This window comes from Cololabis saira, chromosome 15, assembly GCF_033807715.1.
Source record: "Cololabis saira isolate AMF1-May2022 chromosome 15, fColSai1.1, whole genome shotgun sequence".
NCBI classification, from domain to species: Eukaryota; Metazoa; Chordata; class Actinopteri; order Beloniformes; family Belonidae; genus Cololabis; species Cololabis saira.
In genome coordinates this window covers 14,488,653-14,511,597 of record NC_084601.1, presented here as the reverse complement: position 1 = coordinate 14,511,597, position 22,945 = coordinate 14,488,653, and the positions used below count along the sequence as shown (strand labels likewise).

At 42.3% G+C, this 22,945-nt stretch overlaps 1 protein-coding gene across 7 annotated transcripts in view; it reads right to left on the bottom strand.

Annotated features, from left to right (window-relative positions):
* ppp1r9a (protein phosphatase 1, regulatory subunit 9A) overlaps nucleotides 1-22,945 on the bottom strand; it is a 58,209-nt gene that overhangs the window by 27,284 nt on the left and 7,980 nt on the right. For 6 of the 7 annotated variants that reach the window (XM_061742680.1, XM_061742683.1, XM_061742684.1 and 3 more), the window contains exons 1-4: nucleotides 21,303-21,696; nucleotides 18,373-19,822; nucleotides 5,343-5,475; nucleotides 3,864-3,984 (exon numbers count right to left, since the gene is read on the bottom strand). In XM_061742680.1, coding sequence (XP_061598664.1) covers nucleotides 3,864-3,984; nucleotides 5,343-5,475; nucleotides 18,373-19,713 — 1,595 coding nt within the window. In that variant the 5' untranslated portion in view covers nucleotides 19,714-19,822; nucleotides 21,303-21,696. Of the gene's footprint in view, nucleotides 1-3,863; nucleotides 3,985-5,342; nucleotides 5,476-18,372; nucleotides 19,823-21,302; nucleotides 21,697-22,945 lie in introns of those variants that run through there. The other variant, XM_061742681.1, reaches the window with a different exon arrangement.

Genomic DNA, 22,945 nt, shown 5'->3' with positions numbered 1-22,945 from the left:
CTCCCCGTTCTCCCGTGCCGGCTTCACTGTTGGCTGCAGTACCCCCAACGGCCGTCGTGGTGAAGGGTGGCGCTAGAGAGTCTCATTTCTTAAAAGGAGCCTCAAGCTCCTTTAAGTGAGCACGTAAAGTTGTTTACGTGAGCACGTAAAACGTTCATGCACTCACTAAAAAGTTTCACGCGCTCTCGCAAAACTTATAAGTGAGCGCCTAAAAGTTGTTCTACGTGAGTGTGTAAAAACAAGTACATTGGGAGTATTGCTGGAACAGGAGACCATCCAGTTGCGCCCTGCTCTGTTTATGAATGGAAATGACATTACAGGATTTAGCTGAGCTATATTTTAACCTGGGACTCCATTATAAGGACATTGCCACTTTGCTTTCAAGTAAACAACTTTACGTGCTCACTAAAGGTTTTACGTGCGCGCGTAAAACTCATTATAAAAAAAAAAAAATCTGTGTCCCTTTAGGGGCTCCGTAGAAATAAGCTCAAAATTAAAAAATAAAAGAATTCTTACAACTGCTGCAATAACCTTTGTCCTTTAAACTGCTTTCAGGGTGTATTGAAGGTGCTGAGGAGGATTTATTATGACTGTGACTCCTTCCACATAAAACACAACTGTCACATGGATGGGTGTAGAGGCATCGCTGTGACAGGTGGAGACGGAGAAGCAGCTCAGACGCTTCTTCTGACCTTCACCGAGTCTAAAATCTTCACGTGTCTCCAATGGTTGTTTGTATAGATTAGATTAAATTCAACTTTATTGTCATTGCACATGTCAAAAGTACAGGGCAACGAAATGCAGATGTATACAAGTATATAGTATTTTTTTTTTTAAATCTACAAGGAAACCATGAGAAATTGATGTCAAATAAGGATGTTATTTAATGCAAATACAACTACAGTAAATGCACACCAGACAACCTAGTAACCCTCATGTGACATCAGCGCAGTCGCAGAGGGTGGAGCGAGCCTCGGCCATCTCCATCTATCTGTCTGCCCGGGAGTGAGTGTGTTGGTGCGTATCAGACCATTAAGTTCCCCTCAGCAGTAGATAGGAAGCTTCCAGCAAGAGGTAATGACCTGAGGAAAATACATCCCTGTGTGTGGAGAGTGTGAGCACTTAAACGGTGGATTGGACGTGCAAAAGCTCTCCAAGCTCTTCAGTTTACAGTACATTCCTCTCATACTGTGATCAAAGTTTGTTGTTAAATTCAAAACAAGCACAGAGCCAGATTCACATTCAAGGAAAAAGCTGTTTTCTGAGACACAAAAGATGCAATCAATACTATTTTGTTAAATAAGACCCTGCTTGAACTGAGAGAGAGAGAAGAATCGGATTTAAAACCTCAGGAAATGAAAGCATCTGTGAGAGAAATGACACAGGCTTTAACAAAAAAAATCACCACATGCTGTAATCAGCATGGTAACAAGCTGAGAGTGACAAGTATAACGTTTTTCTAATACGCACATCTAATTTACAATGTTAACTATGTTGGTATTAGCGTGATGGGGCTCATTAGAAGCTAATCTCCTCAGCTATATACATAAGAAAGTGAGTGATCTGGGGGCGAGGGCCAAGATTTTGGGTAGCAGAAGCTTTCTGGTTTGGAGTCTGTTTACTGTATATTCAGAGTTAGGCCACGTTTACACGTAGCCGGGTATTTACAAAAACGGATATTTTCCCCTCTACGTTTTCAAAAATATCCTCGTTTACACGGACCCGCATGAAAACGCTGTTAACGTCATGCCAGCCAATCAGAATCCTGGAAAAAACATCAACAAATGACATGTGTAACTTCCAGTTAAGGCTGATTTATGGTTCCGCGTTACACCAACGCAGAGCCTACGGCGTAGGGTACGCGGCGACGCACACCGTACGGCGCGCATCGCCCGTACCCTACGCCGTAGGCTCTGCGTTGGTGTAACGCGGAACCATAATTCAGGCTTTACTTCCAAGACGCTACGAGAGTCTTTCGTTTTTGAGTGACAGAGAAGTGGAGTTACTTTTAAGTGTGACTTTAGAATATAAAACAGGTAAAATACAAGAAAATGTTGACGGTGGCCAATCTAATTGTAAACACAGGTCGCACACATGACGCTGGTGAGTTTCTGGTGCATAATGTGACGTTCTGAAGCCTAAATCTCTGTTTTCCTCTGTTTTCCTCCGTTTTCCTCCGTTTTCCTCTGTTTAGACGCAAACGTGAAAACTGAGTTTTTGAAAATCTCCATTTTGGCCGGAGTTTTCAGAAATGATCGTTTTTGGGGGCTTTGAGCTGCGTTTTCGTGTAAACGAACGGCCAAAACGCATGAAAACGCCTCCGTTTTTGCTCCGTGTAAACGGGGCCTTAGTGACCACATATTAGATTGGGGCTGAGATAGTCTGCAGGTTGATAACACTGTGATGATGAGTGTATCCACATTCAATAAGTTTTTGAACAAAACAAGAAGTCTTGGCCGTTATCTGCTGGCAGCAGCTGACACCAGAGGCCTCAGAGGTTTGGCCGTCCTGCCCAGAGACTACATGCAGACACCAGCCAGCTGGTTCCAGACTAACTGGCCCTAAAATCAACTAGACATCACCCTCTCGTGCATGAGCATGATAAATATCAGCCAATACAAAGATTGCTCTGGGTCAAAATTAGTTACTGGCTGCCATCCCAAGAAGAGAATAGCTAACATGAGTAAAACTTTAAGCGAGCTCAGTTTATCCAGCAGAACGGCTCATGTCATTACAGTTATGTAGCCATTAATTATTTCCACCGCAGCATCAAGACGGATGGATGGTGGACAAATGAGAACCACAAACTTCTTCTAAAATTTTCAACTTTCCTTAGTTACGACTCTTTGGAGTCTTTGGACTCTTTGGAGTCAGTGAAACTGTCATCTTAGAGCAGACCAGCCTCTCTTCCTTCAGACAAGCAGCTTCTTCTCCCCTTCTCTCCCCCGTCTCTCTCCACTTGTTATATTTTAACCAAACTCACTGTCGTTTCCAGAAGACCTTCAGCCATGTCAGCTGCAGTGCTCAAAGGGAAGAATTAATCCCGAAAGGAAAAACACACCTACCGCAAACTTCCCCAGTGCATCAGGCTTGCCATCCTGTGAGAGCTTACACCGTTCGCTCCTCTCACCGAGCCGTGCGGCCTATCGGTGGTTTATTCAGTTAACATGCAACCTGAACCACATTGACACACTAATAGGTGGAAGCTTGTTATTTCGAGGCAAGAAACCACAGCTTGCCTGGTGAGAAGCTGTCATACCCTTTACCCTTGGCTGAGCGCTTACGCTGCACTGTTCACGCTTTTTAATGCACTCACAGATGCAGCACCCGGAGATGGACACGGAAGGGGAAACATGGGAAATTTCTGCAGACAAACTCTTTTAAACCTAGAATAGAAGAGGCATCTATACTCTGATGTAATATCTCTGTCACACCATCCACCTTCAGTTTGTACGTGTACACACACACACACACACACACACACACACACACACACACACACACACACACACACACACACACACACACACACACACACACACACACACACACACACACACACACACACACACACACACACACACACACACACACACACACACACACACACACACACACACACACACACACACACACACACCGTCCTGTGTCAGACCGGTGCAGCAGTGGACCTAATCCGAACCCCTGCTGTTAAATCTGACAAGGACAAGCGTGACCGCGTGAGCAAGTAAACCGGAGTGTAGAGGTCAGTGGCAGAAACAAAATCCTTTTTTAACTGTTGGCAACGCTTTTTTTAAGAAATGTGTCTCTGGTCCTTTTTTTTTTTTCCCAGTCAGAACTGTAGATAAGAACCACGTCCTCACCTGCTGTCTCGCTCAGCAGCTCCACCGTCAATGACAGTCTTGACAAAGATGCCAAGTTTCTCCAAACCCGCATCAGCACCAACACCCATCCCGATGATACTGATGCCCAGGCCGTCTTCATCTAGAAACACACAGGTACAAGTGTTTATGCTGATGTAGGGCTGGGCGATATGGACCAAAAGTCATATCTCTATATTTTCTAGCTAAATGGCGATACTCAATATATATCTCGATATTTTTTCTGTGCCTTAATTGGGGTTTCCCCCAAAGCATTATAGCATAGCATCTCTGTTAGCTTCATGTTTTTCTGAGGCAAACCCTTAAAAAAAACAGTCAGTTTTAATACAAAGCCTCGTGCCAAAATATCACACAGGTTCCTTTGTTAACAGAGGTCTGCACAATATCAAAATGTATAAAACAAATGAAATAAAAATAAACTGCCGCATATATAGAATAAAAATGCTTCTTGAATAAAATAAAACAAATATCCCTTTCCTGCATAACAATTAAATTAAAATACACTGTGCAATTAATACAATGTAGACAGTAACAGGCAGACTTTTCCACTGAGGTTGACAGTTGTGCAAATAACAAAACATTTGTGCAAATCTCAAATAAAACATTCAAGTCAATTTGTCACAAAATAAGCTATATCAAAATCATTAAAAAAAAAATGTAAAAAAAAATTATTTTTTTTTTCTTTTTTTTTTAAATCGATATAAACGATATTGTCTCGTACCATATCGTGTTTGAAAATATATCGACATATATTAAAATCTCGATATATCGCCCAGCCCTATGCTGATGTTTTTATTTCGTGTGACGAAGCTTTGTCTTTCATCTCCTAACTTTCCAGTCAGTTTGGATTCATCCAGTCCAACCGCCTCGAGCTGCATCATGTCGACCGAGCTATGAGGACACTTGGATGAGTGAACAGATTCAAACATAACCGGGGAAAGACACATCTACCTTCAAGACATGTGCTGGCCTTCTCATTAATAGGAAATATGCTGGATGAGGAGTTCCCTTCATCCATCCCCATCCTGCATTAAATATTCACGAGCTTTTCCGATTGCGTAACGGAGGAATTCTACGACGTGAAGCCTCTCTGTTTTAGGTTCTTGGCAGTTATGATATGCAACATGGAAAATATCTCAACGGAACAAGAGAAGTGAAGAAGAAGCGGGGGAACTGATGACGCATGCATCCTGAACGCAAGTATGCCGGGGGATCGCGACAAACTGTGCCCTTCTGTGCTTTTACTGCTTTTACTGTATTCTAGCAAGAGATGTGGTGAACCGCTGCCGAAGAAGAAAAAACGAAGAAAACATCTTTAATACCGGGAGGAAAAACCACCTTTTAATCATAAAAGACATCCTATGATGTTCTGTGTGGGTGAGTCTGTCACTTGGGTGTAATAGGTATCTCAGAAAAACCCTTTCTTAATTAAGATGTACTTAGATATTTCTTTTTCCCCACCTTTCTCCAGTTCCACAGGGAAGAGCTCCAGTTTCTCCACCCTCTTCTCCAACTCGTACTCAGCAGAGGAGGCCACAGGATCCACCTCCTCATTACGGCGGTCATAGTCCTCGTTGGAGTAGGTGTTGAAAACCTGAAGAGAAACACGTGAAAATGGCAGTGAGGACGCATGAATGAGCATCGAAGCTCGGGTCACTGAGACAGACTAGACTGAAAGCACTCATTTTGAAACCTTAGTTCAGTTTTTATAACAAAATACAGCCTGTGTTAGGAGGATTAGGGCTGGGTATCGATTCAAATGTCAAGAATCGATTCGATTCCGATTCTTAATATTCAGAATCGATTATCATGATTCTATTCGATTCGATATTGATTTGGCTTAGTGTTATTTAAAATGTTTTTTGAGCTGTTGCCTGAATTATATGACTAAGAAATAAATAACTCAAACAGGCCTTTCAATATCCATTTAAAGTGCAAAAAAGAAAGAAATTGCAACAGTTCATGCAGTAAACAAATCCTTTTAGCTTATCTAATTTATTCTGTCACTACGCACACATATTGCCATGAAGCACCTGGCATTTTTCAGAAGTGTCATGACAAACTGTGTGTCCGACTATTGGGATTAAAGTTCACCTGGCGAAATTGATGGGAAAAAGAAATAAAAAAGGGAAAAAAAATCGATCTTTAGACATAAGAATCGATTTTTAGGAATTAATATGAGAATCGATTTCGAATCGAAAAATCGATTTTTTCAACACAGGCCTAAGGAGGATGTTTAAATTTTTCTTCTTCATTAATGCCGTTTCTAAAGCTAAAACCCTAATGCAATCACAACATATACTGTGATATAACATATAATGTGACTAGCTGCTGCCATCCTTACGATGAGGGCAGTGGTCACTCAGCAGGCAAGGGGTTCAACGCTGTTATCCTGCAGTACAGCGACACAACACATCCTTTCAGTTTTAGCTTGAAACAAAGCTAAGAAAGCCGTAGTAGGAAAGGCTTTCATAACAAATCCACAACTACAAAGGCGAATCAGCCGACTGCAAGCTCCAATGCAGATAAACATAACATGGTGATGGAGGACAGGGATGCCTCTCCTCCTCCCCTCAAGAGTCAGCTGTCACTTCACATCTCATCTCCACCGACCGTTCCCACTGCTCTCTGCACCGAGCAGGAAGGGCATGAGGGTAGAGAGCTGTGTACAAGCTGACTCAAACATGTGTGCTCTTGTCACATCTGTAGCATGGCGCTCTGCAGAAAACTGGCTGCTGGTACCAAAGAGCAAAGTGAATGGGTGCTGTTTACACAGACAGATAAACAAGTGTGATAGTGCAGAGACGTGTTTGCATGGCCTCTCCACCCTCTTTGCAGAGAGTAAGTTGCATCTGTACATGCACAACGGACTGGAGTCACAAATGAGATCAGTGTCATTTGCCACATTGCATATTTTCCTATAAAGAAAAATTACTTTGCAAAGAATGAATCAACTATTCAGCTGAACAATGTGAGCTGTCAAGAGTGATTTACAACGCTGCATGCTCTTTATGCCTGATGATCGATGAGGCTTAAAAATACAGCACGTGTATTGATTAAACCCTGGAGCCAGATTTCTTTTGATCATTTGGGGGATACGTGTGCATGCATGTGCTTTTACATTAGCAGAAATGGTGTGATATCTTAACACTTTGACAAAAGCAGAGTGCTGTTGTTTTTTTGTGAAAAATACCAAGAGTGAGGCCTAAAGCATTTAAGTTTCATGACACCAACCCTGTTGAAATGCTTTCTCTTTAAACTACACATTCTCAATGCAGTAGAAGATGTTTGGATAATAGCTTACCACATAATGATGATATTAGAAAACTAGAGTAAACATGGAAGTGGCATTCTGTTATGGAGACGGCACGCTTGCTGCCGATAACAGCCCGGCCAACTTAACTTAGCAAGATACTGAAAGGTTGTTGTTTGTTTGTTTTTTCATCCTGTCCTTTGTCTGATCCAGAGATCTATCCCTGCCATCAATGATTTAGTCTGATCAGCAGCCCTGCATTATTAACACTTGCAAAAGCATAACATGCACGCATGTACAGCAGACGCAATCACACTCAGAATGATCAAACATGCTGCATGTAGGCAAAGGCAGACTCACAAGTACTAAGTAATCTGTTGAACACACACACACACACACACACACACACACACACACACACACACACACACACACACACACACACACACACACACACACACACACACACACACACACACACACACACACACACACACACACACACACACACACACACACACTTAACATAAAATACACATTCAAACACAACACATAGACTGCTGACAAATGCTAACACCAGCACTTCTACTGTCCTGGATGTCCTGGACCCAATGCCTCCATTGGCAGACAGTACATCCTCTAATGGCCTCTCAGTCAGTGTGTTATCCACAAACACATTAGTGCGTATGTGTGCGTGTGTGTGTGTCTGTGTGTGTGTGTATCTAGCCACTTGAGCGAGACTGAGGTCATGAAGGAAGATGAGGACGGATGAGGGCGGATCTATGAGGGAAGGCAAGCAGAGAAGAGACGGCGATGGAGAAAGATAAGTAAAGGGCACAAGAGGCATTTCAACAAATCTGAGACACATGAACTGAGAAGGAAAAGGATGGAGAGGAGAGCCCTGGCATCACAGGGAAAATGACAAACCACAGACAGAAAGAGAGTGTACTAACGTATAGAGCCAGACTGCCCGTACCGTTAGGAAGTATCTACACAAGACTACCACAGATTATCTCCATCCTGTCCAAACATTAACTTGCTTCCTCGAGAGAAAATTGCTCCAGTTCATCAACTGAGTAAACATTAACACTTCAAAAGCATAAACACAATTCAAAAATGTATTTAAAGATAGAAAAAAAAGGGCAGAAAAGCTTGCTGAAATAAAGGACAATGAGTGGACATGTTTGTGCTCTCTGACTGGACTGTGTTCTGGGGAAAGAAGTACTTTTTGTTCTGGATAAGATTGATGACACTGTTGGAAATGTGAAGCAATAAGTAGGGTATGATTTGGTACATGAGACGGTGAGGTTGTGCTTAACCTTGACAGAATGGTGGGTTACTTCTGCACGCTTTTATTACTTCTGCTCTTATTGCTAAAGGGAGGTGAAAAATGAGCAAAGACTGAGCAGACTGGTAGGGGCCACTAATGGCTACGCTCAAAACCACTTGCATTTTAAGTGCCACTAAATTACCTACGTCCGGCTCATTCAGTGTGTGTGTGTGTCTAACCGACTAACTGTAATAATTACTAATCGAATTTCATGTACAACCTGCAAACCAAACCAAACCTGACAGCTTCACCAAACACAATCTGATGCATAACAACGTATAACAACAACATAATCAAATAAACTGATCCGTGAAAGCTACAGTCAAAAATTAGGTTTTCACTATCCGTTAATAACTGTGAAAATGGGGGAGGTTTGACGTGCTATTTTTTCCCCTTTTAGATACGGCCAACCTGTGATGAAGCACATTAAGATGCTCAGTACAAATTCTGCTGAAGGTCTGGAGGAATCCTGGAGGATTCAACCTGGCACCAGAACCAGGTACCAGATGTGTAAATATATTCATCTGCACTTTCTTTCAGGACAATTTCTTTCGGGTTTAACACATTATTTTAGGTCTATTTTAGATCTTTCCTCACTTTTATACTACTTATTCATCCACCAACTCTTCTAACTCAAAAACCACAAATGCTCAGCAACGTTGGCTCTCAATGACTGCGTTTACATGCAGTCAATAACCCTTTTAAAACCCAAATATTGGCAATAACCCGAATTTGCACGGCCATGTAAACACCAATAACCCCTTTGAATAACCCGAATTTGCACATATTCCGGTTTTTAAAAACCGGAACAGGAATTTGTTTTCTGCGCATGCTCTGTTTGCAAGGAATCCTGGTCTTTTGAGTCCAGGAAGTTCTTATAAACACGGTGAAACGCAAGCCCACGCCACCCCTTTGGAGTGAGGAGGAGACCAATCACTTCATAAATGTAATGAAGGATGTGAACATTGTGGCATTTGTAGACGGTAGAAAGTACCGGGATAGCGAGATTTACAAGAAGGTGAGCGAAAAGTTGCGCGAAGCAGCATTTGTTTGAGAACAGGAAGAAGAAGCGGAAATGATGCTAATTGCGTCATCACATTCTCCGCACGTCGCTGGTTTGATCGGGATATCCTGAATTATTAATTACCATGTATACAGGGATAACCCTGTTTGCTCACGCATGTAAACGGAATATTCCGAATGTTTCAGTAACCGGAATATTAGCAATAACCCGAATTTTGACTGCATGTAAACGTAGTGTTTGACTTCAACAACAGGTCCAGGGAGCAGCGGTTCTGCTTGGACAGGCAGCCTTCTTGCCTTGTTTTGAAGTTTTAAGTTGGGACAAAAGTAGTTTGCTTTGATTCCTTGAAGCAATTTTATCGCTGATGCTTAGATACCTCTCACTTCATAGAGGAGCCTTTCACAATCCTTGTGTTTGTCTGCAGACAAGGCACATACAGATCACATATCTGTTTAGCGCTTATATGAATGTGCTCGGTTGACATGTCAGTAGATGAAAGCGTTCCTGCTTGTGGAGAAGGAGAACTTCAAGAAACGTCAGGACATTTTTATGGTGATTAACTCGAGAGCCACGCTGTTGGCAGCCCTCAGCTTTAGGCTAAATATAAAACAGCTATTGACCATTTCTACATGCTGAGTCACGTTCCAAGTCTCTGGCTTTTTCTGCTGAACAACACCCCTCAGCTTCCTCTGTTGCATCAGCTGATGGAGGAGAGTAAGCTGAAGGCTAAAACTGAGACATGCTTGAGGTGAAAGGAAGGAGAATCTGGAGGTAAAATAATAAATAAATGAATCCGAGAAAATGAGAGGGCCGGAGTTAAAATGGGACCAGGACAAAAAAAAAAAAAGAAAGAAGAATATGTAGCTTTGTAGAGAAAATGGAGAAGTACTAAATGTAAGGAAGACAATAACCATCACGATAGAGAGGGAAACAAAATGAATCATATGATTCATGACCTCCAGCTGTTCCAGACAATGAGACTATTAAAGATGAAACAGGGGATAAGAGAAAAATAAAGAAAATGAAAGGAGGAGTGGCTGAGGCCGGGGGCAGTTTGCTCTGGGGTCGTCTGCGTCCTTGCTTAAGACGGCACGGCGCCTATTTCCAGGCGAGCAGCCTCTGATGGCATTAAACCGGCCCTTTGGTGTCTCTGTGCCAGTGCTGTCACTCATCCTGTCCTTTCCAGAGAGTGGACGTTGCCCAGGGCGATGGGAGCGTGGAAAAGCCCAAGAGAAATGTTCCCAATACTGTGGCAAAAGTCCAGGAAAGCCTGCGGTGGATTAACTACTGCCTAGCACACGCGCGTCACCCACCGACCTGATTCACTCTGCCGCACAAACACCTCAGCCGCACTTGCAGTTGGTTACCGCTGCCTGTGGCCGCCGTCACGCGCAGATGCAACGCCGGGCTGGTGAGCTGACAAGTGCTAAGGGAAGTGTCGGGATTCTGTGAGAACCGGGGCGGTGTCTGATGGTGGCGATAAGTACTGTATGACTGACACGCATAAAAGGGGCTGAGATGGGAGGAAGAAAAGTGAGAAAAGAGAAGAGAAACTGAGATATTCACACTGCAGTTTTATACTGAGATAAGTAGAGGCCTACAGGAATTTATGCCTGTCTGTCATCTTGACGTGCATCATCCCTCATCGGAGGATGCGACGCTGACACAGAACACCACAGCGGAATAAGTCAGCATTTTATTTTTTACTTCTCATACAGTTTCTGAATGCAAAATAGATGCCCACATCATTCTCAGAAGTGGAGATATGAATAAGATGTGATACAGAGTTTAATTTTCATTCAACTTGAGGAAACTTTACACATTTCTGCCCTAAGCAACGTGTTTCGGCCTACTGCTTATGCCTTTGCCATGCCATGACACCCATCAACAACCAAGCCACCGGCCAACTTCACTGGGAAAGAGACAAAGAGACGGAGGGAGGAGAGGGGCCATCTTAAAACAAGGGGGCAGAGAAAATTATCATATACAGTGAGTAGGAAGCGGGAATAAGAAACAGCGCAACAACATGTTGCTTGTTGCAGCACATGCCCACTTGCGATTATACATTAATTATGCTACAAAAATGACTCTGTAGACTGTGGTACTGTGTATGAAGCATAGTAATGACTCTGTTTGATCTGCACAATTGTGAATGTTTGTTAGTGTTACATCCATTTCACTGGTTTATGTTTCTTATTGGGAGGGAGTGTGCCTGGTAAACAAGCACATTGTGATATTACAGCAGTCAGAGCCTTCCTGGGCTCCGGCTTTGGAAACGCTGAGAACAGCGTGTCACTGAGACACTGAGACTGTTCTGTGCAGCTTTTCACTGGAATGACAACTGACAATCATTAGCACGGGGCCAGATTGGGGAGGTGGGCGCTGGATGATAGTTCGTGACACAGACTTTTACGTGGCAATGCACTGGCCTCTAAATGCACGACACACGTCTCGCCTTTCCAGGATCGTTAAAAATGCACGCCCGAGGGAGGATCGGGTGGCACCGAAACAAGCAAACAAAAAACACAACCGCATTAATAATGGAGGGGCTAAGATATTAATACACTAAAAATACTAACACACACACACACACACACACACACACAAAGATCTGAGTCTAAAATTGCACCTGACAGATATGAAAGAGGGAGGAAAAAAATAAAAATCCACTGGCACGTCTACATGAAAACACAGAATTTCATTGGAGAGCTTGGACTGAATAACACATAAAGTGCTGATTAATTGTTCATGCTGACCTTTTGTTTCCATGGGATACACACTGGTGCTTTACTACGAGAAATGTTCAAATTATATTCATACGCTATTTTGAATTAACGCTGGTGCGATACCACTATAAATACTGATGACAATTATCTATTCTCTGTTTACCTGATTACAGTTGATCACAGGGAGGATAACAGCTGTGAAACAGGCTGCCATTCCATCACAATGCAAACACAGAGACGGGGACGACTGTGCACACTCCCTCTCATAACTACAGACGGTTTAGATAAATGAATTAACTGATGATGACGCCTATTTGGACTGTGGGAGGAAGCTAGAGCACCTGGAGCACCAGAAAAGGCAAACAGGGTGCCCAGAGAAACGTCTCCATCTGACCGGCATCGTCCAGCTGACTAGTTACGCATGTCTAACGGCAACTGGCTGCTTAACCTTGGAATAAACAAATATGCATTAAAGAATTGTTTACATTTTATCTACCTTTCAAAAATGCTAAGATTCTGCAGTAAAGATTAGGAAAAAAAATTCTGGAAGTTGATTTGACATGTTTTTTTTCCTGTCCTCAAAGTGCTGCTCAACCCACAATCTAATGGACTTAGATCAACACTGCAGCTGGGATGTAATGATTCAGAAAGGTCTGTAAAAGAAATGATTGACCAGGTCTCCACTTGGCATCCGCAGTGTGATCAGTGGTATTTTGTAGACTTTGACTAATTCAATGTAAAAAAAACAGAGATGTCTAAAAAAAACAACAATATTTTACTTAAAAAGCATCTTCTACAAAGCCATACTAAACAAGATAACACTGTAGCAATGAAATGCAAATATGAAATAGCCATGTACATATTGAAGCCAAAGTGTGACAAATGCTGTTACACATATTGTAAAGTCACCAAAAAAGACTAACTGCCCTCAAGTGGAGAAATCCTGTCTGTCAGAGAACACGGTCAGAAGAGACGTTCGCTGGCAGCAGACCATTTCATTTGAGCCGAGTTGGAATCCTACATGTTTACATGCTGATTTGTGTAGATGAAGAAAGTAGTTGGAAAAGCAGTCGCGTACAGAAGAGAGGACCAGAAGCAATGTTTTGGAGGCTGGGAGCCTCCTCTCCAGTGGAGTGAATTAAGAGCAAATAATCCTCAAGATATATCCATCTTAATGCCTTGCTAGTCTGAGGAACCGAACTGGGAGTTTAAATCGGTATTTTCTCTCTTTTTCCAGAATTACCAATGTGGTGTCTGCCTGTCCCTTGTTGATGCGCCTGAAAAAAGGATCAAAAGGATTGCTCTGAAGCCAGTTACAATAAAAGTGGGCATAAACACAGATTCTGCAGCATCTGGGATCTTCCTGGCCAATTTTCCGGCCTCAAACCAAGCTTTCTGACACGCTTTTATAGGGAGCCTGTCATCATGACTGTTTCACATCCAGTAGAGTAGAGAGAGTAGAGAGAAACAGGTCATAGGTCGAGGTACATCTTCAAAAGAAAGTCCAGGGAGACACAAATTCCTTAAGAGGAAGTGTTAATTTTTAAAAGAGAGCAGATACTACACCAACTTTGCCTTGATGCTCTTTCAGACTCCAGTAAAATATACGATGAGTCTGAATTACATTCTGCTTAAGATACAAAAATGCACAATGTAACAAAGTATGCAGAAACAATGAGTGTTTACGTTGTTTTGGAAACTGAATGCTTGTGGTGGGATGAACTCGGCAAGTGTGAACATGTCAGCTGAAGGTTAAAACTGTCTCCATATATCATGCTCTGCATGTGCTCTCCAAAACATCAAGAACTAACGACCAGGTCCACATTCACAAGATTCACCATGGATGTTTGTCGTGCATGGAGTCTGACTGGGCAGCACCATATTTTCTGTGGTGCAGAGCAACATGCCAGATGAAACATTCAGGTTGCATTTACAAAACTTGCTACATATAAGGGTAGTAACATCTATCATATCGATCAGCGCTGTGAGCTCAGATCCATTCTCCTCATCATTCCAGTAATGGTGCAGCAGAATCTAATGGGCACGGCCTCCATCTCTATGATCCAGAAAGAGATAACATGCAGAGTAGGAATGGGCGATATTTTACCGTTCACGATAAACCGTCAAAAAAATTCCTCACGATAAGAATTTGTCCTCTCACGGTAAAAACGATAAATTCCCGTTGATGATGTTTTTGTGTAAGGCTGATTTTTGGAAGGAAGGAAGGAAGGAAGGAAGGAAGGAAGGAAGGAAGGAAGGAAAGGGGAGAAGGAATGGAGAAAACAAGGAGGAAGGAAGGGAGAAAAGAGGAAGGGAAGAAGGAAGGAGAAAGCAGGAGGAAAGAAGGAAGGAAGGAAAAGAAGGAAGGAAGGAAGGAAGGAAGGAAGGAAGGAAGGAAGGAAGGAAGGAAGGAAGGAAGGAAGGAAGGAAATGAGCCAGAAAGAAAGAAAGAAAGAAAAAAGGATAAATTCCCGTTGATGACGTTTTTGTGTAACAAACATGGCGGATCTGAGAGTGAGATAGATTTATAGTTAAAAAGGTGGAGTTGAATTGGTATTTTTTTTATCGTCATTTTTATCGTTATCGGGATAAATGCCAGAAATGATCGTGATACATTTTTTAGTCCATACCGCCCATCCCTAATGCAGAGTGGAGAGGATCATTGCAGGGCCAAGTTGTTGGTCTTTCATCTGGTGCTCCACTCATCGCAACTGCTTAACTCTGTTGAAATGCTGCAGTGTCTCAAATGGTGAAAACACAGTTGCCTCATGCAGAGGGGAGGAGAAGCAGGTGAAGAATGATGATAACAAACAGCAAGCAAGAACAGAAGACAACTGTTTCACCCCTGAGATGGCAAAAACAACATAAGGCAACAAGAATAATGGTTAAAAATGTTTGGGATCAAAGTGCTAATAAGGCTGGGAAATTGAAAATATGAAAGGGGGGGTGGGGGGGTGACTGGTTAAGATGCGTGTGTGAGATTTGATGTGCTGCACATCAGAAATATGATGGGGGGACTGGATTGGTTTTATTGCTACTGCTTTAATGTACGTCTCATACTCAGCAACATAACTGATGTTAAGTATCAACCTTCTTTTCCTGTAGAGGTTAATACCTCCTGGAAGATCGTTTCGGCAGTTTCCATAATGGGTCGGTGAGGACGTCACAGCTGTAGTTTACAGACAGAGAAATGGCTTCGTGAGGCAGCATTTACTGTTGTTGGGGCTAAACTCTTGATTGGCAGGAATACTGTTTGCCATGCTCATTTTAACATAAGAGGGTAACATTTGAACTGAAGTCATGAAGTGAAGTTGAGCCTGCCAGAGATGATGAATTAACAAAAAACAACAACTCTTCTGATGATAAACCAAGTGGGTAGAGTTTTGTGCTGATTCATTTCAAGGGTCACCGGTTCCTAACGTTGTTCCTTCCCAGAGCTGCATGTCTAAGACTAATTTAATGGGGGGGGTGTCAGTGTTTTGATTATATGGACCTGTCAGTGCCTTTTTCATGCAGGGTAGATGAGATCAATAAGTACTTAGATGAAGAAAAGACCGGGTGTCAGATCTGAATACAAGCACTTTTATTTTTAAGACTCTTAGTGCCCCCCCCCACAGCGGTGAAACAGGACTCGTACAGCTCTGAAAGCTGAGAAAAAAAAGCTTTGTCTTTCACGATATAGACAAACAAAAGACAGAACCCTGTTTGTTCATCGTTGGCCCAGAGGAGGAGGAGGAGGGGGGGTTGTATGATGAAGAGGTGGGAGGGGCGCATGTCTAATTGAGCGTGAGCTTGTATTTAGAGGTGGGGGCAGCTTCCCTCTTGAATATTCCATATGATGAATGAGCGCCTGTCCTTTTCATAGAAAACAGAAGCCTTGAAGCAGCAGACAACAACAGAGACGCACACTCTCCGATTGTTGTACCTCGATGGGACAACAAGCTTTGTAGTGTTCGATTTCACTGTTCAGTAACTGAAAACTTCAGAACTGTTTTGATAATTTTTTTATAACTAAACGTAAATGTTGGAGTTATTTTTCATTGATATATACAAAAGATATGAATGAAAGCCATTTGCCAAACTAATAAATAATAAAAAAAATAATAAAAGGTTTGGACGCAGCTACTGGTTCAAAATGAAAGGCTTTGCGCAGATATCCGTTCACTATTACAGTAAATGTACACATTTTTGCATTTAACCTTATACTAAAGCAACATAAGCCAACGGTTTAAAATGAGTCATCAGCATTATGGTCATATGATCAAAATGGTGTTATAATTTCATATTCGAGACTAGGCATGAGGCGATATACGATATTATCGTATATCGCGATAAAAAACGGCCGCGATAACGTTTTCGTGGGGTACTGTAATTATCGCCAAATTTTTTTTTTTTTTTTTTTTTTTTTTGGTCACACAAGGCTACCAGCCAGGTAGAAGCCAGTGTTTTTTTTTTCATGTATTTTATTAATATTATTTATTATTTATTTAATATTTTTTCAGAGAGTAGTACAATCCGTGTGCATTTGACTACTGTGGCAATTTATTTTCACTCAATCTTTGTGTTGGCCATGCAGCTTTTGTTTTGTATACTACAGAGCAGTGCCTTTATTTTATTATTTTTCCAGAGAGCCGTACTAAGTAGCAGGCAGCCAGCCACTGTTAAAGTTTCAGAGAGTAATACAATCAGTGTGCATTTGGCTCTACTTTGTCACTTTATTTCTATTTGTCACTTATTTCTTTCGACTCTCAGGGAAGTATTTTCTTACAAAAAAAGAAAGTTCAGAAAGTACCGGTACCGGTACTATAGTTTACACTTTGTAATGCATAACATTTACAGTACACTATTTGTTCTCTACCTCAAGTGTCACTGTGTTGAGAATGATTTGAGAATAAATGTTCTGAAGGAACCAGTGGATCCACGGTTAGTGTTTTTCCTTGCATTTTAAGAATTTTATAAGCGACGCGCTAATATCGTGATAATATCGTAATCGTGATATTTTTGTCCACTAATATCGTGATATGAAATTTTCATATCGTCCCATGCCTATTCGAGACGACACGTGGACATGTGCGTGTGTGCAGGCTTGTTCTTGTGATAAGACAGCAGAGCAAAAAGGACACTCTGGTTGAAGACGGCGCTGGATAATTAGTTAGCTAACATCACCTTTTCTCCTCAGAGTAACTGGGCTAATTGTTCTGGTTCACTACAAAATGTGAATGGGGTTGACTCACAGCCTCTGGGATGTTTGTGTAAGCTCCAGTTGGAGCTTTCAAACTAAACCATAATCTGTAGAAGATCATGTTTACCATGTTTACAGTGCTTCTATCTGCTAAAAGTCGCATTCATAAACAATTCCTAAGACAAACTGTATTACATATTTTTACATTTTCGAACATTAAGCCCGTGATTTGAAATACTTAAGGATAAAGACTGGAAAATATTTCCCGTAATCTCTCAAAGCCATCTCTCCAATCCATGAAAACACTGGCTGTATTGTGACCAACTCAGCAGCAAACAGCATCAGAACAGTAAGAGGCAGAAGCATCGCATACCATTGTGTTTTAATTACCACTTCCTATCTTTGTGAAACCTTGTACTAATTTGATGTAATTTAGCCGAGCAGAAAAAGCTAGATTATGCTCTGTGGGTTTTACTACATGCTGAAAATATAGAGAATTGTGAACAAGTGTAAAACAAAACGTATCCTGTTCTGATTACAAAAACAAACCCACAGACACTGCCTTAGAAAACAGAAACACAATACCTGGTGTGAAAATTGTGTGGGTGACTAACCAGTGTGACTAAATCGGGCACAGATGTGCCGCACATGAACACATCAAACTCCCAGAGACATCCTTCTGCTTCTAACATACTAAAGGTAAGAAAATGTTAAAAAATATTAAACAATAGGTCTGATAATTTCAGGACGATCATGTGGCTTACTTATAGTTTCATGCGAAGAAGGCAGCCGTAATGTGCGCTTCAATAGTAACTATAAATACCAGCCCATAGAAAAGCTCTGAGTACAGTCATAGTTAACTGCTGCTTTAACCTACTTTTGATATGAGCTGCACGGATGCTTTTATGATGGATTGTGTTCAGAGCATTTACACAATCCAGGCTTCCACAACACATTTGTAGAGCATCTTGCTTACTGTAATGGAAGAAGTGCTGAAGCGGATCTTCCTCTTTGGGGGGATGTCCTCTCTGTTTTCTTCGGGCAGACCAGGGATTTCTGTAAGATCGGAACCTGGGTCATAGACGATATCGTCATCATCGCCGTAGAGGTCATCCTCAGGATCTGTGCAGCTCTCTCCCCAACCCTGGTAGCACGCATCCCCATCTGCATTAAAAATAACCCGCTCGTTTCCTGTGTATTCCTCTTCAGGTTCTTCCATCTGGTCCTTGGGAGACTCAGACAGTTTGTCTTCTTTTGAAATATCCCCATCCTCTCCTTCTGAGCCTTTGTTTGTAATCACAGTACCATGAGAAGGTTTGGGGGCTTTTGAAGCCTCTTCAGCCCCAGGATGTTTTATTGAATCCGAAAGTTTCTCTTCCTCTCCGCAAGAGCCATTTATTTGGCTTCCATTGGAGGCAAACCTTGACGAATGCTGTCTGTCTTTCCTCTGAGTCTCACCAGCTTGGCCCTGGAGCTCTGCGTCTCGTAGAGGTTCTGTTTTGGGCTCTGAAATCTCTGCCTCTGGACTGGGGCTCAGGAGATCCTCGGAGGACAAGGATGCCGGAAACTTGCCCGTGGTCTTATTCTGGTGGGTTCCAAGAATTGGAGATTGTCGGGAATCATCCTCACTGAGATCACCTCCATGGCGTTGGGATCCATCAGGTGAGTAGAGGGCTCGTCTACTGACTCCTCTGTGGGAACCGCCCTGGTTGGGGTGGTCAGTACTTTCAAAAACGGCGCTGAGCTGGCTGACAGTTGGCGAGGACGCCTCTGTTCTGGAGCATAGTGAATCCAAGGAGTCCGTGCTGCCTCTGTTGGACCTTGCCCCTCGCCACTCATCCAGGTGCTCATGGGAGCCCCTTTTATCGCGTCCATATGGAAAGACTGGTGACTGCGATTGGTCACGTGACTGCTGTTCAAACAGCTTCCTGGTTTCTGAGAACTTCGCCCCAATACTTCCAACCCTCTCAGTTGACGAGGAATGGTGGAGCTTCACCACCGACCCATCGGCCTTGTTGATGAAGTTGGTAGGCTTCACCAGCTTCTGTGGCGAGGACTCTTCGCGACCCCTGGCTTTAGCTGGTACGTTGTCTGTGCTCATTTGCGTGAACATGTCTTTAATGCGGCTGACATGAGCGCCATACTGCCGACCTCTTGGCTGTTTCACCCGCTCAACGTCTTTGGGCTTTGAGTTGCCTTCAATCCGAGGCTGGTCAAAGGCTCTCTTCAGTGCCTGAAACTCAGCCCGGTAGGCATTACGGTGGGGCGAGGCACTCCGGAGACTGGTCCTCTCCCCCGTGGACTCCATCTTCAGCATGATGACGTCTTTGGATCTAGAGAGGATGTCAGCATCGCTGTGACCTCATTAGAATATGGGAGTGAGGAATCTAGTTTGACCTGGTCCAATCCTTCAGGCCCAGTCACACCTGCGAAGATGAAAAGAGATGCCAATTAATTCATAATGTGCTCCCTTTATGAACCTCTAATATACACAAACATCAAAGATTCCAGGGGTGACGTCTAGGGTTTTGAATCTTGTGTGTGGATACCCTCTCCCTTCCCCATTTTGAAACACTTTATGCTGCATGTTCAAGAAGGATAAATCCTCCAACAGGCAGAAAATAATATCACAGTTGGAAAGTGACACACTTTAATCAAAACAGTGTTTAATAAACAATGTGACAATAGAAATTGAAGCGCTGGTTTCAAAGCTTGAAAGTGTCATTTTCACCTTCGGTTACTCCTTCCGGGATTTTCTGATGCTTGATATAAAAGCTCATGATGCCAAATAACACTGTATATTTGAAAGCCCTTTGGACTCTAAAAGCACTCAGCTGATGCTTAATGTTCATACATCAATAATTATAATACACATTAGAGTAAAGGCTTAAACTTGTATTTATTAAAATGTCGTTATAGTCTGGCAAATGTGTTTTTTCTTTTAAATATTGTATCACTAACTTCATGCTTCTTCCTTACCTCTGCTTTCAGTAAGGAATTAAGGAGGTGTCTCAGCTCCCCAGACCCATCACTGACATTATAATGTTTTAAACTAAATGTCAGCCATCACACATAGTTACACATGGTGCTTACAACCTTTACTTGTGCAAAGAAAAAGTTGGATACACATAAATTTATGTAATAATGTCCTCCTGCTGACAAAAAATGGCACACGTTTATTAAAGAGCTCTGCTTCCTTTACAATAATGCTGGATCAGAGGAGGCTAGTGGGGCTTGTGGTAGCGGTTAAATAATCCATATCTACAGCTATTGGTTAGGAAACAATTACTGCAACAACCCAAGATTAAACATAAAAAAAGATAAAATATATATAATCTGGGTCATAAAGGATCTAATCACCTAAATTGCTTTGCAACCCACAGCATCGTTTGGATAGGGCTGTGTGGATGCGAGTGCCACAGCAGAGGAGATTCAGATCTAAATCACCTGCTTCAGTATTCATTTAATTACCAAGCTGGACTCTTGTGGGTCACCTACTGTATGAGAAATCCTTGAGCGATGAATGTACTCGTTTGAACTTCAAGAACACATTCTGCTGCTTTAATTGACAGGCTAACAACGGGAAGGAGAGGACTAGGAAAGGCAACAGTGAAGCTGTAACCCTGAGTCAGTTGAATGAGACAAACAAGCGCACATCAGCCACACCGCGCATCATGACAGCTCAGGTTCCCCCTCCTCGGGACCGTATCACATGGATTTATTTGCATTTTATCGTTGCACATTTCTGCAAAATACAAAAAAAAAAAAACAACATATGAGCGACCTTCCCGCGATCATTAAAAACAAAAAAACAAAACAATAAAAAAATAAAAAGGACGAAGTTAACTGTTAAACCACAGACCTCAAAGCGATGTGGCTTCACTGTTTGAAAAACAAAAGACTTACATCCACGGCTCCAGCCTCGTTGAACGCGGAGGATAAATGAACTGCGGTCCAAAGTGTAAACTGGAGGAAAATGTGCATGCTCTCGTGGTAATATCTCTCGACAAAACACATCTCTAGCCCTCGCCTGTCGGTAGTCCGGCGTGGAGTCGCCAGCAGAGAGACGAGTGAACATACTAGAGCCGCTCCAACGCCATTGCGGGCGGCGGGTGATGCTGCCAGCCGCACAATAGGGGTGTCGGTGCGGTGTGGCCGCTCATCTCACTCAGAGCTGCACTCTCACTGCGTTTGCTGGACGCCAGCGGCCAATGCACGTCCGCGGTGTAGTAAAGTACACCAACTTGCTGGCCACGGCGGCTGGCGATTTGGAAATATAAGGCGTCACATGACAGGCGCTAAAACCTAGAACTGCGGCAATGGTTCGGTCCCATAATCTGCTGTGCGGCGGGGGTTTCAGCGAGCTGCAGTCTGGCATAAATACCAACACACAGCAATTGGAAGTTCACCGGCTGCTTATTGTTCATCAGAGGGCTTTGGCTGGGATAAAAAAGAGTCAGGGACCACACTGATGCAGTGCTCAAATGAGGGTTCACAGTGAGCTGTGAGGGCCAGCCAGTGGAGACCTGAGACAGTCAGGCTGCTGCACTGCAGACTATTTATTACTACATTTTAAGTAATAATATGATATACTTGCATTCTAAGTAATTCCTTGTTTTTCTTTTGTTTTTTACATCATACTTCCTGCAAATGAAAATTGTTACCTTATTTTAAAACTTCCATCCATCCATCCATTATCTATACTCGCTTTATCCTTTGCAGGGTCACTTTAGTTTAGGGCTGCACGATTCTGGACAAAATGAGAATCACGATTTTTTTGCTTAGAATTGAGATCACGATTCTCTCACGATTTTTTTCCAATATAAAATGTATTGCACTTATTACTTTAACTTTGCAACAGCTGAACAAAAATATAATAACAATAAACATCTCTTGTCTTCTTTACACAAACCTTTGAATAATTTAAACAATAATAACAATTTTGAACAATATTTGTTCCTCCCTGAGTTGAACACCCTTTCAGAAAGGGGACTTGTAACAGATCCTGTAGTTCTGAGGCAACAAATTATTCCTCTGGCTGGGATGAAGCTCCCATTGCCTTTTGCTGCTATTAAGAAGCTGCCGATACAAAAGGTAAACGTTACAAAAAATATGATGGTGTCTGATAAAAGACTGGCATCAACTTTGTAACAGCTGACATTGAACATAAAAACAATAAACATCCAAAAAAAAATAATTTTTAAATCGTCGTCATTTGGAAATGAGATTGCGTTCAAGCATGAATCGAGATCGCAATTTTTTAACGATTAATCGTGCAGCTTTACTTCAGTTACTAAATACTTGTGCGTCTGCAACATGAACTTTAAAGCAGCAAAGAAAGGATGCCAGACTTTTAACAAGAAAATAGATGAATATATGTAACTTTTATCACTGATGCACACAATATAACAAATAATCAATTTAATGCTATGGCCACAGCTATCTTAATTTGTTCCCTTTTTGTGGAAGTCTGGAGAAGACTGATGTCTAGGGGACAGTACCAGCAGAGCAGAAGAAACTGGCCCTGGATACCGTTGGATAGGCATGCA